Below are 17,744 nucleotides of genomic sequence, written 5' to 3' on the forward strand. Positions count from 1 at the left end.
GTTTGAGCCCAGACCTTCCCCGCCTCATTCTGACCATCAGTCATGTTCATCCCTTGCACTTCATACAGCACATTCAATTTAAATTCAATTCAATTCAATTTTATTTATGAAGCACCAAATCACAACAACAGCTGCTGAAAGGTGCTTTATATTGTAAAGTAAAGACACAACAATAATACAAAGAACACAGAGAAAACCCCAACAATTGGAACAATCAGAACAATCAGCAAGTGTGGGCGACGGTGGGAAGAAAGGAAACTCCAGCAGAACCAGGCTCAGGGAGGGACGGTCATCTGTCATGACCAGTTTGGGGGTGAGAGGAGGAAACCAGCACAAAGAGAGCCAGAGACTAATAATAATCATTGATTAAATGCAGAGAGGTGTATAAACATATAATGAGTGAAAAAAGGTGACTGAAGAAGAAACAATCAGTGTATCACAGGAAGCACCCAGCAGCCTGCACCTGCTGCAGTGTAACTAAGGGAGGATTCAGGATCACCTGATCCAGCTCTGTGTGCTTTATCAAAAAGGAAAGCCTAATCTTAAAAGCAGGGTGCAACACATACATCTAACATATGACCTCTTACTCTTACAATGACAATGGGGCTGGTGTGGCTTCTCACCAAGTATGTTTCATGACAAACACACACTCACTTTCACCTTGTTAAAGATGCAGCGCTTGATGACCCATCATGATGAATGTTTGCTTTAACTTTTATTCTTATTTTTTCTCCCTTTTTCCCTCTTTTTTTATAATGTCTTCTCTTTTCTTTTGTCTGTCAGCTCTGGCATTGTTGAACAGCACACATATAAAATTTACAGTAAAAAAAATTAGAATAAACTGTCCCAGAAGAGGAGCCTACACAGAGTTTATAGAGCAAAGCAAATGTATTTGGCATAATAGTGTATTCAGACCAGGAGAGGATGCCATGATAACAACCTCCACCTCATCAGCTTTTACTTAAAGACAAGCTCAAGCACCCAGTCTCCTCCAGGTTGTCTGCCTCCTCAGGTTCCTTTATGTTAGTCCTATGAAAGTTATCACTCTCTATGTTAACGTCTGTGTCTCCCGTTTACCAGTGTCTTCACCAGTTTGTCTGAAGGCCTGTTCTGGAACACTCCCCTCACTTGCTGACCTGCTGGGTCACTCTCCAATGATCTCTTTACCTGTGGAAGAACAAACCAGTGGCCTCCGCTTCTGAAAATAAAGCTTGATTTAGACTTCTGTGGAAAAAAATCTATGTCCTAATTGTCATTGTAACCACAAACTCCTTTAATTTCTACACTGCAACCTTCCACAACATTCAAGTCATCGTGGAATCCGACATGTATTTACATTTCTCAAGGTGCATCAGGTTAAGTCAAAGGATGCAGCGTAGGGTTAAAATGGGATTAGGGTTATGGTTATGGTGTCAAAACAACTTAGACTGAGTAATAATAAAAAGTCATCTATGGATAACTACATGTTATTTTTGTAACACTGGGGTATTATTTTGTTTGTATGCGTGTATCCAAATGTGTGCTATATTTCACTGGGCTCACTAGAATGTGAATGTCCCACTGAGCATCGCTTTCAGACAAACAGGCCTTTTTCTGAGGATGAAGGGGAGCTTTGTCAGACAGAAACGTTGGGATTGTTTGACACTGGGAGTGATTTTTTTTTTTTTTTTGCGTGTGTGCGTGCGTGTGTGTGTAAGAAAAGGATTATGTTTGTCTCTTTGAGAGAGAGAAAATGTGCACGTCTGTGAGGAAGAGACTGCGTCTGTGTCTTAACGGATTTGTTCAAACAGAGAGTGGCACGCCTGTTTGCCTGTGCAAGAAAAACAAGTGTTTGGTGATTCTGTCTGCATTTCAGTCTGATATCAGCAGACAGTGAGTGTGCATACACGTGAACAAGGCTGCGTGTTTCTCAGCTGTCACTTCTGCTGCGTTGAGTCAAGATGGAAGCACAGCAGCTCAAACGTGCTGCAGCTTCTTCTTGTACAGCATCGTTTCAGACGGTGAGTGAAACAGACTCTGTCTCTTCCTTCTGTTTCTTTGTTTCAAAGCATCAGCTGTTATGCATCAGACTTTTTTTTATCTCAACTGCAACAAAAATAATTAAATTTTAAAATAATAATAATAATAATCCAGGAGACTGGGAGCTGAGGAAAACTTGTGCTGTGTACTGTGGCATGACTGGTTCGTCTACAACTTTGGTCCAGAATAGTGGGTCTAAAAAAACCGTGAAAAAGGTTTTTAGTTTTCTTTTGCAGTTTGGTTTCAAATAAAAACCTTTCAAATATTCTGTAATAATTGCAGTTAAAGTTAAACGTTTCAATCAGAAATGTAGAATATGAAATTATTAGAATATTTACAACACTTGGTTGTGGCTTTGTACCACAAATTACTGCACCAGCACCCATTTTCTTCTTGACACTGTTCTATAGATTCTCCATGAGGTTCAAGTCAGGTGAGTTCGCCGCCCATTTGGTAATAGTTTTGGGGCAGGTGCTGAATCCTGCTGCAACAGGAAATGGTCCTGTCCTGTTGTTGGCTGACCAAAGCATGAAATGCTGTAAAATCTCCAGGATGATCGTTGCATTGACTTTGGACACAGTGGATGTCAGCGGCTGGTGTGGCACCTCAAATCATCACAGACTGCAGACACGTGACGACAGGTTTCAAACACCTTGGACTGTGCGCTTCTAAATTTCTAAATGAAATGCAAAGTTACTTTTCATGTGAAAAGAGGACCCTGGACCACTGAACAACAGTTCAGCTTATTCCCTGTAAGATGTTACTGATGTCGCTGTTTCAAGGGGGCTTTGTTTTAGAAATTTGCTGAAGAAATCTGTGCACGGTGGCTCCTGATGCACTGACACCAGTCTCTGTCCACTCCCTGTGAAGCTCTCCAAAGTTCTTGAAACACCTTTACTCGACAATCCTGCCAATGCTGCGGTCATCTCTGTTTCTTTTGCATCTTTTACAACCCTGATTTTCCCTTCCTGCCAACTTTCAGTTCATATTCTTCAATTTAGCACTCTGTGAACAGCCAGTCCTGTCAGCAGTTACCTTCTGTGGCTAACTCCTCATGGAGTGTACTGACTGTCACCATCTGTGGCTGTGTTAACATGAATTGGAGTGCCTTAAAGAATCGCCTCATGACAATCTCATGTTGTGACAGCCTTCATTAGCATTAAGCTGTTTCACATAAAGAAAACTTTATGTTATCTTAAAATGGTTGTTCTCTGCATTGCTCTTTCTTTTTGTTCACTTAAATCGAGCGAGGAATCTGGGAACACTGCAATCCTTTGCATTATGAACTTCTTGGTTTATGGAATGTGACAGTGTGACAAGCCGATCAGCTCATGTGACGACAGACAGTGTGAGAAAATCTTTCATCAAGGAAATGCTTGAATTATAGAAAAACCTTCTGTTTACTTCTGTACTTTAACTGCATCACATTTTAAACTGTAATCTTTATATTATCTTGAATCAAGAAGGAAGTAATTATGACTAATGACAGTGGATGAAAAACAAGCTAATAAAGAGTTCTGCTCATGAACTGTAAACACAAGGGGAACGTAAAGAGATGAACTGCTGACCATGACAAAGCCCTGTGGCCCTGGTGTAATTTATATTAACTTCCAATCCTAGTATTACAATATGATTACGTTAGAAATAAATAATATCACAATAATTAGGTTTGACTATGACTAAATAGTGTTTCTAGTGATGTGTAGGTGCCCTGCTGGGCGTGACCCTTTTTTCACATGTCTTTATAACAGTTTGGGTATTTTTTAGGTACTTGACAGATTTCAGAAAGAAGAGATAAAATTAGAAGTCTGGAGGTGAGATTGCTCTTTGGGTCTGGTAACATGAGCTGGCTGAATTTAGGCTATCAGCTGATTATATTTAATGGCCTTCGTGGCATCAATGTTACAATGTTTTGTGGTTATAATGATGCAGTTCAGTAAATTTAAATTTAAATATCCTATGTTTCTATATATGGTGCATTAGTCATTACCACTCAGGGCTGCCGCTCCCCAAGCCTGGTTCTGAGGTTTCTTCCTTTTAAAGGAGTTTTTCCCTCCCACTGTCACCAAAGCGCTTGTTCACAGGGGGTCATCTGATTGTTGGGGTTTTCTCTGTATTACTGTAGGGTCTTACATTGCAATATAAAGCACCATGAGGCAAGTGCTCATTTACAACTTTTTAAACTGCATTTCATTGAATTGTCAATGATTTTATGATTATTTTATTATTCATAAATTATTATTATTATTATTATTATTGTTATTGTTATTATTGTTGTTATTATTGTTGTTATTATTATTATTATTAGTCAATTGATTTTTTTTTATTGCACTCTTCTCCCTTTAAGGCCACAGTCAGCTGCTGAAAGGAGCATCGTCGGTATTGTTGCATCCCTGGTCTCCTCCTTCTTTTCTCCTTTCCCCTCCCTTCTCCCGTCTATCAATCCTCTTCTCGACACACGCACCCCGATTTCCGCATCGCCTCCTCCGGTATAATGACCAACGATAGCCCGGAGGAGGAGACCCGAGCTCCGGGCGGCGGAGGAGGTGGTTGTGGAAGAGCAATCGGTAGAAAACACCGAGCGGATGACAATGTGACGATCCTAACATCATCCATGGATTTACACAGAGCCAGCCGGAGCCGAGCCAGCAGCAGCAGCAACGATGCCGCCCCGAGCATCACGTCCTCCGTGGATCTGAGCACCTCCTCCCTGGAGCTGAGCATCCAGACGCGGATCTTTAAGATCATCGTCATCGGGGACTCCAACGTGGGGAAGACCTGCCTCACCTTCCGCTTCACGGGGGGCAGCTTCCCCGATAAGACCGAGGCCACCATCGGCGTGGATTTCAGGGAGAAGGTGGTGGAGATCGAAGGGGAAACTATCAAGGTAATAGGCAGCAGAGGAGCTGGATGCTGATCAGTGGTGTTCCCTCACTCCTACACCCCTCCTCCTCCTCTCGGCTGAGCTGATCAGCTGCCAGTGGACACACAGGGGGGCCGTTTCTTTCATTTTGTCCTCACACTCTCAAAGGATGGGCAACATTTTAGAATATCTCTGGAGAAATGTAACATTTCAAAACACATTTTTAGTACATTCTAAAGAACTACAACTCCCTTTTTTCTTTGCTGCCACATGCTCTGTAGTCAGTAATAGGCCACAGGAAGATAAAGGTAGCCTCTAATGAATTCTATTGTATGGCTCAGTAGGCTTTTTGTGGATTTCTAGTTTGAAACATAAACAGAAATGAATATATTTTTACAAATCTGACTATGAATGCAACATTTCTTAAGAGAATTTTAAAACTCTAAATGAAAAACAAAACATCAAAATCTGACTGTGGTGCTGCAGAATCTATAAATATGAGCTTGTCCACCTTCAGCACGTGCAAGCCATTCATTTACATGTATAATATAAAGCAGGTCTACAAGGTGATTGCAACAATTAAGCCGTTCAATCAACAAAAATAACCACATTCCAGTGTTTGCACAACGTGTGAGGCAAGCCCCTTAGCTGGGCTGTTATTGTAGTCACAAAGTAAAGACAGCAGCATCATAAATGTAGGCCACACTGTCATGTGCCCTGATTGTGAAATTAAAATGTAATGACTTTGAAGATCATTTCTGGAGCAATGCGTACTGGCAGACGTAACAAAACCAACATCAGACCACAGTGTAAAAACAGGTTCATGTATCATGGCAACTAACTGGTCAAAGATTTTAGCATGAATATGAAAGGTTAATAATTTGCTTACTCATCTGGTTGGTCTGTAAGTTTGGGTTTCTTTAACTGTGATTCCTGACTCACACCTTGGTAGGTCACTCAGACCAGACGCTGTGATGTCAGTGAAGCTTACCTTTGTGTGCTCCCCTCCCTGCTTTCTCTCAGTGGATTATTCTGTGTGCATACTCCAGGTTCCCCCAGTGCTGACTCACAAACACAGTTGCACAGTCGCATTACGTAGTATTAGGTCATTGTATCTGAATCATCCAAATGCTCCCCAGACACACCTGCCACACTGTACAGTCATTGTTGTGAGACTGTGAAAATACTGCTTTCTTGTTGCTGCTCTCTGAGCTGGTTACTGCTGGTGGAGTACGTGGAAATGGGACATCAAATTAAGATTAATCCTCATTGGTAATTAACTCCATTTGCATGAGCAGCTGTAAGAGGAGACAGCTGTGACTCCCCCTAAAGATGGATCTGTATGTCTTTAAAATACTTAAAGAGTGATCAAAACAGGCCCATCTATTGTTTTGTTTTTACATTCATTTTTCTGTTCAACTGGTAATCCCACTGATATTGACAAGCTCTATTTCAACAGAGACCTTGTCAAGATGGCAGCAGTTTCTAATTGGATAATTCAAAGACAGGAAGCTGCCAACATTTATCTTAAAGAAGATGCTGCAAAGAGAATTTGCCCTTCAGTGAGCCCCCCACAAGTTTGCCTTCAGCACCAGAGCCAAGATGTCAATGTAAAATTCTGCCTTTTTATGTAAAAGTGTACTCTTCCATTGCTGAAGTAAAAACTAGGCCATTCTGTAGCAGTGGGGAAAAAATGTTGTCATACAAGTCAAAATTTCACTTGTACCTTTGATATAAGAGACTAATATATCATTAAAATTCAGAGGATTAAGTACAGAGGGATTAAACTGTGCAGCTCTTATGCTTTCTATTCCTCTGGCTGGTAAATATAAGTAAAACACAAATTTACAACTTCAAACGGCATAAACCTGCGTAGGACTATAAAAAGAAAAGCAGACTGATGTGTCAAAATAATGTCATTGATTCTCACGAGGGCATGAGATAACCTGAAAAAATATGTTTCGTAGCTTTTGACACTTATTTCAAATTGATGAAAACAATGCTACTTACATATTCAGTGTTTCTTTTTAAACTGACGTTCCCTCTGAGTGCATACATAATGCCGTATCTCTTATATTCACTTTTATAATGTCCATTTGTAATCAGTTTAAATAGGATGCAATTTTCTCAACTTATCAAATCACGAGGGCCACGCGTTCGAAACGCTGAGCTTTCATGTTATGGTTGGCTCTGATGCAGCGTTCTGCCTCTAATGATAAATAGCTGCGCTAGTCCTTTCAAATGGTAATAGCAGATAATTCTCTGGCCCTTTTTACACTGCAGGCCTGTGGTAAGTGTTGGGAGAACTCCCTGCTGATATACAAAGTGCTACTGATCAGACAGAAAAAAACAAAACCGTTTTTGTGCATTAGTGAAAATAAATTCTGACCTCCGATTCATCCTAATGGCCTTATATACACCAACGTAGAGGCACTCCAGGTGCATTTGTGGCGTAGTAAGGCTAAATCTGAAATCAGTAATTACTAAAAATTACTTCATTAAGCAGTGGCATGGTACAGTGCTGGGGCTAAATACTTAGCAGTGGTATGGTACAGTGCTGGGGCTAAATACTTCTCTTTTGCTCCCCTGATGACTGGGATTGTGAACAACACTCCAAACATTTGATGAACTTGGCTAACTAGCTTGAATACCCTAATTTAGTTTGAAAACATAATATGTTAAAGAACACTTAATGATTTAATCAATTCTCTTTTGAAGCCTCAAATTTGGTATATTGGCAGCAGATATTTTATATTTTTGAAATCAATCATAATCATGTTTTTTTTATGATATTCTAGTTCCAGCTGGAACTAGAATAGTTTTCAGCTAATGCTAGCACTAACATAGCATTCTAGCTAGTCTAACTAGCTCACATGGTTAGAAAGGTAAAGGATGCTAATTTTGGTCAAAGTTTAAAACGAATAGAAGAAATAAAGAAATTAACAAACTGGAAAAATAAAGAGCTGACTCATTGGAGTGTCTTTAAGTACAAACGTAGTACAAAAGTTAGACATAGCTACTGTGACTTCATGTTGTTCTTTGCAGTCTCATTGTTTGCAGTCTCATTTTAAAGCCTTGAGCATTTTCAAACAAAACCAAGGTGGGTCTTACTTCGAAAATGCGTGCTCATTTACTCCTGCATACCTCAGGTAATACTCCACTTTGAAGGATGGTATGAACAAGATTTACAAAACAGACTTCATTTTTTATTCAATATGACTCAAACAAGTCACTGAGCCCATAAAGTCTTCAAGAAAGTGTTTACAGAAAGCTGTTTTCTGTAGACGTCTATAGGTCTAGGTAATAGTGGGTGAAGTCTTGCATTTTAACATCCATCCATCCATTCGCTTCCGCTTATCCTTTTCAGGGTCACGGGGGGCGCTGGAGCCTATCCCAGCTGTCATAGGGCGAGAGGCGGGGTACACCCTGGACAGGTCGCCAGTCTGTCGCAGGGCCAACACACAGGGACAGACAACCATTCGCACTCACATTCACTCGCACATTCACACCTAATGGCAATTTGGATTTTCCAATTAACCTATCCCCACAAGCTGCATGTCTTTGGACGGTGGGAGGAAGCCGGAGTACCCGGAGAAAACCCACGCAAACACGGGGAGAACATGCAAACTCCACACAGAAAGACCCCGGCCTGATGTTGGAATTGAACTCAGGACCTTCTTGCTGTGCGGCAACAGTGCTAACCATTGTGCCACCGTGCTGCCCATATAAACATATATACACTTAGTATGGAAAATAATTGCGCTAAAGAGAATAAAACCATATTTTGTACTTAATTATGCAATTATGCTTATGTCTGCTGTAAAGCTGGACATTTAAATCTAGTCTTGACACATCTGTGGAGCCAGCAGGAAGTGTTTGTTTTGATGAAATGCAGATTCTGGGCTTTTCGAGTTTTGTTTTTCAAGGCTCAGAGATTGACACTTGCTTCTAACCCACATTACATTATTTTAGGATACATACTGTAGATATTGGCTGAACCTGCTGTTAATGATCAAGCAGAAAAACACACTGTACTGTAGAACCATGCTTTCCTGAGACCCTGTAGCTAGGAATATATTTGCACTGTTTCCTGCTCACGTGGCAATGTTCTGATTTGCAAAGTTGCAAGCTTAGACAACTCATTGCAGCCTAATTCATATTCATTGTTATTTCATTTGTGGAATTTTATCTCAAGTAATTGTATGCAACAAAAAAAGCTGTTGCTGTTACTTCTGATATTAAAATTGTCTTATAGTTCATGATCTGCTGGATATTCTAAGAGAATACCATTATCATAGAGACAGCACTTCTGTCAGTGCTGTCTCTATGTGTAATGATCGGTTGTCTCTGTAATTTGTATATAAACCTAAGTCGTCTGTCTCTACAGGTGCAGGTATGGGACACAGCAGGCCAGGAGCGCTTTCGTAAATCCATGGTGGAGCACTACTACCGTAATGTCCATGCTGTGGTCTTTGTATATGATGTTACCAAGATGGCTTCCTTCCGCAACCTACAGACTTGGATAGAGGTTGGCATTACATTGTAAAAATCACTTGTCAGTGAACAACAGAGGAGGCTGACTTATAGCCGCTATGTAATGATGCCCCTTTGGTACCATAAGGACTCTGAGCATTGTTCAGTGTTCCCTCCTTCCCCAAGACTGTTTATTAGTCACCGTTTGACACTGTGCTGTTTCCATCACCAGATGTGGTTTGGTGCTGTCAGAGTCTGGTGCTGTTTGGACTCTGGAGTTTGACGATGAATCCAAAAATACGTACTTTTACCAGCCATTCACCAAATCTGAAAAGGGAAGAAGGAAAAAAACAAATGGGAAAGTCAAATCATGTGCAGTCAGATTTTCTACACAGCAGTTCTCTTTCTCTGAGTCTAAGTCTCAACTATTAATAACAATCAAGACTTGAACCAAGACATAAGTTGTAAAACTGAAATGCAACTACAGTCATCTGAAAGTAAACACAAGAATCAGTGATAACGTCACTAGAGATGGGCATCCAACCAATATCGCATTTTTAAGACCAATATTTGATTATTTCAAAAGCCAGTATTCCAATATGTCGGCCAATATTTTTCCTTCTTGACAACAAGTTGCAGAGAGCCCTCTAGTGGACAAACTATATACAATGTCAACACTCAACATGGTGGAAGGGTGTTTCTCCCATCTCTTCTTTTTTCAGGTTTCCCTTAATTACCCATTATAAACAGTGCTCACTCAATGTGCACTACCACTGATTACACTGCACCTTAAATTGCACCTTACAGCTTATATATCTTTGTATCTTTTCTCTTTATTATTAGTAATTTTAATGTAAAAATCTACCTACTGTTAAAGGGTAAAGGGTAATGGAATGATTCTTATATAGCGCTTTTCTACTCTCCCGGAGTACTCAAAGCGCTCTATACAACATGCCACATTCACCCAATCACACCCATTCTCACAAGCACTTTATCTATACTTAGTGCTATCTAACTACATTCACACACATTCATACTCCGATGGACACATCGGAGAGCAACTTGGGGTTAGTATCTTGCCCAAGGATATTTGACATGCAAACTGGAGGAGCCAAGGATCGAACCACCAACCTTCACGATCAGTAGGTGACCTGCTCTACCTCCTGAGCTACAGCCACCCCCGATGGGGAGATGTGAAACAGTAGTAACAGTGACAATAAAGATCTATCAATCTGTACTTCCGAAGCTAACACTGTGACAAGTGTTACAACTGCTGTTGTTATACACACTGGCCAAAATCATTTCAATATGTAACAGCAAACGGACACTGATATAATAATGTTCATTATTTACACTACTGTTTAAGCTCATTTTGACTAGCATTTGCAGCCCTTTAAAGACTAATGTGGCAGTGGCATGGCAGCACTGCAAGTGTAAAATTCACACAAGTAGAGTAATTTTGTGGGATGTTGTAAAGACAAAGACATTTCTAAGTGTTAATACAAGCTCTGTTTAGCTCTATTTAGCTCTGTTTAGCTCTGTTTAGCTCTATTTAGCTCTGTTTAGCTCTATTTAGCTCTGTTTAGCTCTGTGTCTCACTGGCACAGCTTCCAGGGTCTCCTCTCAGTGAAAGTGAGTCATGGTTAATGTGCAGTAACCTGTTTTCCTGCCACAGCAATTTGTTGGAATGTCTAAAAGGGAAATAATTTATAGACAACACTCCCTTTTTAATTTAGTGTAGTGTGTCAGCTTCTGCTAGAAAAAAATTGTCTTGTGTTTTTATACACGATATTTATATCAGTGGTTTTGCATGACAGATGCTTTCCAGCTTGTTGTTATCCCTTCAGTACAGCTCACTGTGAAGTCCTGATATTCTAAGTATTATCAGTAGATATACTGTGGGTAATTTTTAGCAGCAGTAAAATAATTTGTAAATTATATATAATGTAATATCTTATTCAATATATGTACATATAATATATTTAATGTAATATATAAGGTTTTTTAATTACACATGATTATTTATATATTATTCTATAGTGTCATTTATTCACACTGAATGGTGGGAATGGGGACTTCTCGCACATCCTGGCACCAGTGCGATGACATGGATGTATTTTAAATGTGAAAAAGTCCTTTTGTTTTCACAGCCAAGAGACCAAATGTTGTACTCTACATGGTTTTACAGACACACAGCCAAAGTTTATAAACCGATGTGCTTTTCCACTTTCCAGGAGTGCAATGGTCATCGGGTGTCGGCATCAGTACCTCGAGTCCTGGTGGGGAACAAGTGCGACCTTGTGGACCAAATACAGGTTTGTGTGCACCGCCGAGGATCGCAGCGTGACTTTAGGGTTTATTCATCATCCACTTAACAACCGATCACTCGTGCTTTCCCAGGTGCCCTCCAACATGGCGCTGAAGTTCGCCGACGCCCACAACATGCTGCTATTCGAGACGTCGGCAAAGGACCCGAGAGAAAGTCAGAACGTCAACTCGATCTTCATGTCCTTGGCCTGCCGTCTGAAGGCTCAGAAGTCTCTGCTCTACAGAGACGTGGAGAGAGAGGACGGGAGAGTGCGACTCACACAAGAGACTGAGACAAAGAGTACTTGTCCTTGTTGAGGAAAAGGAGGAGCGGGAGGCATAACGGAAGGGAGGAGAGAAGAGTTTCTCTACATTTGAAGAAGGAAGAGGAAAAGGGATGATAGGGCGAAAGACAAGAGTCGTTTAAATTTGTAGTTTAGGAGAAGGATGGGGGGGTGGAGGTGTTAAAGCTGACACTACGAGGTGGACGGTAGAGGGGCTTAAAGCTTGTGCAAAGGACTGAAAAATCACCAACATCCTGGGAGTGATGCATCTGTTAACAATTCAGAAATAAGATGAAGCTGCCTTTTCAACTACAGTATAGTTTAGAAATTCTTCCACTTATTTGCACATATATACTCAATCTGAGTAAAATCTAGTTTCTTATGACGTCAGCGACACAGAGTCTCCACGCAAAGCTTACCCTGAAACCAGCCGTAGCTCGGTGTTTTCCAAGGTCATTATTAACCGCAGCAGCTTATTTTACTGGCTGTTTTTTGCTGTCAGAGCTTCATATTTGTCACATTTCACCCTTGTTGTGATTGCACCATTTCTACCGCCTTAAAAGCTAAACAGCTGGCTCTAAATTAGTTTTAATGATCCGAGGCAAAAACAGCAAAGATGTTTCAAGGATTTGAAAAAACATTCAACAGATTCTTCTTTTGTTGAGAAATATTAGACTTTTATTGTCTCCCCCCTCCTTACATTTTTGTTGCCTGATATCAAAAGCCCTCAAATGAAGGACTTAAAACCATTGTGAGATTTAAATGAATGGAGAAGATGACAGATTGCATGATCTACAGAGGAAGACCTTGACGAGAAGGTTTCCTGCAAATGGGCCATTTATAGGTTGCCAGAGAGCATGTCAGCTATTGATTTAGAAGCTGCGAGATCCTTTTACCCTTATGCAGGTGAAAGGCACTCTCCTACAAAGGGGAGGCAAGGCTCTTATTTCTCATCCACTCCTCATGTAAATGTATCTTCTCCATGTTGTCCCAGTGGCCTAAGCCAGCTTTGCCACTGGATGTAAATTCAAAAACATCAAGTCTTTAAAATAGCTGCCTGACTCTCTCCTGTTATGCAGCATCAATGCTCTAATAGGTATTTTTCAAGCTAGAGGCCTTCTAGCTGCCTTAGATGAAGCTTCACTGCCTCCAGTCTCTGAAAATGCAGGAGAGAAAACTGTGAACCCTGTGTAGGTGATGGAGAGGCCTTTGTGCTGCTGAACCCTTAAGCCTGGATTATTCGAGTCACTGGTGAAACTGGCAGCATGAGACACTGTAGAAAGCCATATTTAATATTTCCTGCACACAGAGAGGCAGCTTGCTTTGCACTGAGGAAGCTCCCATGTAGGCTGTGGGTGAAGGAACACACTGTACATAAATCAGTGTTTAAGCAATTAAGCCTCTGTGTCACAAGAAACCATCCAACATCCCAACTGTGATGTATGTCAGTTTGATATAGTAGCACACTTAGCATATTTTACCACTGTAGCCTACTCTTGTGTGATTCTATTAATGTATCTGGATGCCATATGTAGAAAAATCAGATCAGCGAGCATTTAAGAGTGGCGTTCCCTCCAAGCTGACAGTCTGATGTCCTGATTAAATTATTCACAGACTGAATATGAACACTGTGCAAATCCAGAGAGCTTCTGCATGAGGTGTGCCATGTTTTGGCGATCTTTCATACAGGTTTACGAACGGTGCAAAAGTCTTCAGCCACAAATAGTTATAAAACAGTCCTGGTCATTTCATAGCAATAAAATAAAGTGCTATTTCAGCATGGTGTGCAGTCTGCCCTTAAAAAATATGAGGCAAATGGATGAATGGAGGACAGGAGAAGTGGCAGGCCTTAAAAGCACTACAGCAGATATCTGAAAGTCATTTGCTTAAGAAATAGTCCAAAATCGAAATCGACCAAAGACCCGACATAGGATTTTCAGTTGATCCACCGACTGTTTGCCAAAGCCTCATCAGAAATGGTTTCAGTGGAAAGGCAGCTGTCAAGAAGCTTCCTAAAGAAAGGAAACAGGGACTAAAATGTGCCAAATTACACAAAAGCTGTAATAAAAATCAGTAGAGACAGGTCTTATTGACCAATGAATCCAAATGTAACATTTCTGGTGTAACTCACTGTCAGCAGGCACAGCGGAGGCCAGAAGAAATGGGCCCACCGTGTTAGACCATCTGGAAAACTCTGCTTGGCAACTGACCTTTTCATGTTTGAGCATGACAATGATCCAAACACACTGTCAATGCCATAAAATTAGAAATTAGAATTGATTAGAAAAACACACAGTCGTGGATTGGCCTCCCAAGAGCCCAGACTTCAACATTCCTGAAGCAGTGTGGGATCATCTTAGTTAATGTATTTCCGTGTATGTGTGCACCTTTCAAGAAATTGCTGCACCCATTTTCCTGCCAAAATATATAAAAATGAGGGCCGGCTCGAGACTTTTGCACAGTTCTAACAGCAGGATCAAACAGCTGTCACAAGTGAATCAAATGACATTACTGTAAAATATCAGGAAGAGCTCTGTTCATTCTCCTTATATGGGCTAATCTGTGAATTCTTTTGTTTGTTTATTTGTTTTTAATCTCCATAAATGGCATCCACAGGTGCGCCTCAGCCACAGCTGGGGAGACCACTACGTTGATTGATGGAGCGGTATCCCAGGACATAAAATGTAAAAGGAATTGTTCACCCTTTAAATTTTAATACATTAACATCGACAGCTTTGTCCATAAGTGGGTTATTGTAAGAATGCTAATTTAGTCAGTGTCATACAATTGGGATGACTGAACTAAACTAATGAGCAGAAAAACACATTGTGGAAAAAAGAAAAATGTGTCTGCATTTCTGTTAGCAGATTTACTAACATGGTTTCAAATGAATAGAAAAGAAAATGAAGCTATAGTTAGGTTGTTTTCACTGTCATCAACCAAACATATATATCACTGTTTATGAAATTATTCAGCAGTTTATGTCATTTACTAGAAAATGTAACATCGCTTAACAAACGTTCAGATTTAACCATTTAAAACTGCAAAATGTGCATTTTTCCAGGTCGGAGAGTTGCAAATATATGCTTGCCTTCCCTTTTCTCTATATCTCCAGTGTGTTTTCTAATATATTTGTACTTTTTTGCAGTTGATTTGTGTCATTTTTAATAACCCATGTTTGCTCTTGAAGGGTTGCCTTTGCATTTTGATATTTAGTCTGGTATTATTGTTTATCTGCAAAACGTCTGTATGTGGAAAATAATAAATATCGAATTCACTTTGAAGCATATATCATTCATATATATCCATAAGAACACACAAACATCGATGGACAGCTTGAACAAGCCAAAATTAAACAAGTTAGTTTATCATCACAGTTCATTATTTGATTTACTGTTTTAAGTGAATTAGGTTCTTTCTTTTTTTTTAGAAAACATGTTTTTGTTATCTTTTAAATCCTTAAGAAGCTGTATTAGCTTTAGCATCATGTTCAAATAAATGTGGTCTTTCTTCGCTTAAGAACTAAAGTAAAGTTAGCTGCAGTCCTACAGAGTATCAGGATATTGGTTTTATACATTACCTACTTGCAGTGCTAACACAACTTAGCCCGTAGTAGCTTAAATCAAAGCGCTAGCTTATTTGCTAGCTTATTTGCTAGCTAGCCAGCTCATTATTAGCTAAACTCTCACTAATTTAAAGAATATTTTAACAATTTTTTAATATTTAGGATTTCTCTGGTTTTATACAATAATACAAATTGTTATTTCGCTTTATTATCTAAAACAGCATTTGTCTTTGGTACTATCTACTATCTACAGCAGTGGTCCCCAACCTTTTTTGGGCCACAGACGGTTTGTGTCCGACAATATTTTCACGGACTGGTCTTTAAGGTGTCACGGATAAATACAACAAAATAAAACCAGTGCCGGTGCTGTGCCAAAAACTGATTGCCTGCCAAAAACTGATTTCCAATGTTTCCGTGTGTTTTTTATGTGTAATATCGTTACGTATGTTTCTAAATAGACTTTGGTGAACAGGTATTACAAATGGGTTATATATAAAATTCAAAAATTACCTGTTTCTCAAGTATCTTTGTAACTGTGTTATTGTACTTACATTATAATCAATCAGCTCCCTTTTGTCCACTTAAAATATCTTTACAGAACTATTTTTGCCTTTGTTGCAATTTCAGCTGTCCTCTTGGCCAGATTACGCTTAAAAGAGAATATTTTAAAGTCAACAATAATTTTTTTTAACTGCATAAATAAAGGATACATAAAGGTCACTGCCAAAAACTGATTGCGGCTTCTACCTTGTTACAGGAATGTTGTTTGTTGCTCAAGATGATGTGATATCATTTATGAGGGATACATTTGACATATGTTTCACATATTATAGACCAACAAGTTATTTATAGCAGTTTAAATACAAGCAATCAGTTTTTGGCAAATACCAGAAATCACTTTTTGGCTGACAATCACTTTTTGGCACAACACCGGTACCAAAAAAAAGAAGATTTATTCATAACACACGCAAAACGGCCCAGGGAAACTGAGTTAACAATAATAAATGATAAAAACCCTGAAAACCATAAATTTCACACCTGAGCCTCAACTCCCACGGCTGGGTAACAAACAACTCCGGTCCGTGGCCCGGGGGATGGGAACTGCTGATCTATAGCATCTTTGACTGACACAAGGTCAAATCAGACCTGGGGACTCAAATCCATGTTTCTTCCATCTGTTCTTCTGTCATTCTACATAGTGTGGATCAATCAATACTACAAAAACGTCAGACTAAAACCGAGAATACTGAATCGCTCGTTTTGAAAAAGCCTGAAGAGTCATGTTGGCTGATTTTATGGTATTGTAATTTTGTTAGAGCCTGTAAATCTGTGGTGACTTTTGTTTTTGCCTGTCAGTTAACTCTACTTTTGGACTGTGTGTGATTCTCCTCTTCTGTTCATATGTTTCATATGTGACACTGTTATTGTTACAATCTTACCAAGAAACTTACAATAAAACTGCTGAAGAAGCATCGCTTGACACTGAACCTTTTTCGTATCACTCCCCTTGAATTGGTTGCTTTAAAAACAGTGATCAGATATGCAAACACTCGCAGTCAGCTGCAACCTTTGGTGACTTTGATGGATCAAGACCATGATGAAAAGGCAATAAGATACAGTCAGTCTCTTATCATTCTATTTTCGCTAATATGTTGATGAACTCTCAGCAAAAATTCACATTAGGCATTAATTCACATTAATTACTTACATTCAGAGTCCAGTCAGACCTTCATTTTTGAGACCTAATTTCAAAAATTAATCTGCAAAAAGTGAGGTAGTTGCTGCAAGACAGATATTTAAATGCAAAATGAAAGGAGTGCTTGGCAACCATGCTTTTGCACACAGATATAACCAGAACACAACTACGTTAGCTGAGCTGCATCGCAGACAGTTTACACTCATCAGTCCAAACTGACTCCGACTGATTGCAAAGTGCTGCCAGTCTGTTTCCTTTGCAAGGAAGCTGTCGTCCTATTACTTTGTAGAGTTTAGCTTATGTGCCCGTGCCAACAGCATGGTGTCTTCAGTTTTCAGTGTTTCCCTCACACGCAGAACTCAGAATTTCACATCTGTTTATCCGTTCTCTTGCTCTCTGTCCTGTATCCTATTTCACCCTTCATGTGTGACCCTGTTTCTGCTGCACTCTCATTCTATTTCTGTCTTAATCTCGCTATAGATTATCCCTGTAAGACACTCTATGGTCCTCTCATATGTCACTGTCAGCACTTCTTCA

At 39.8% G+C, this 17,744-nt stretch overlaps 1 protein-coding gene across 1 annotated transcript; it reads left to right on the forward strand.

Annotated features, from left to right (window-relative positions):
* Window positions 1-1,868: 1,868 nt before the first annotated feature.
* Window positions 1,869-16,971, forward strand: rab33a (RAB33A, member RAS oncogene family). The gene is made up of 5 exons (XM_006781878.2): window positions 1,869-2,000; window positions 4,367-4,906; window positions 9,270-9,410; window positions 11,590-11,670; window positions 11,756-16,971. The coding sequence occupies exons 2-5, from the start codon at window positions 4,514-4,516 to the stop codon at window positions 11,978-11,980; spliced, it is 840 nt and encodes a 279-aa protein (XP_006781941.1). The 5' UTR covers window positions 1,869-2,000; window positions 4,367-4,513; the 3' UTR covers window positions 11,981-16,971.
* The last annotated feature ends 773 nt before the right edge of the window (window positions 16,972-17,744 follow it).

Source organism: Neolamprologus brichardi, chromosome 2 (genome assembly GCF_056152115.1).
Source record: "Neolamprologus brichardi isolate AB-2024 chromosome 2, ASM5615211v1, whole genome shotgun sequence".
In the NCBI taxonomy this organism is placed as follows: domain Eukaryota; kingdom Metazoa; phylum Chordata; class Actinopteri; order Cichliformes; family Cichlidae; genus Neolamprologus; species Neolamprologus brichardi.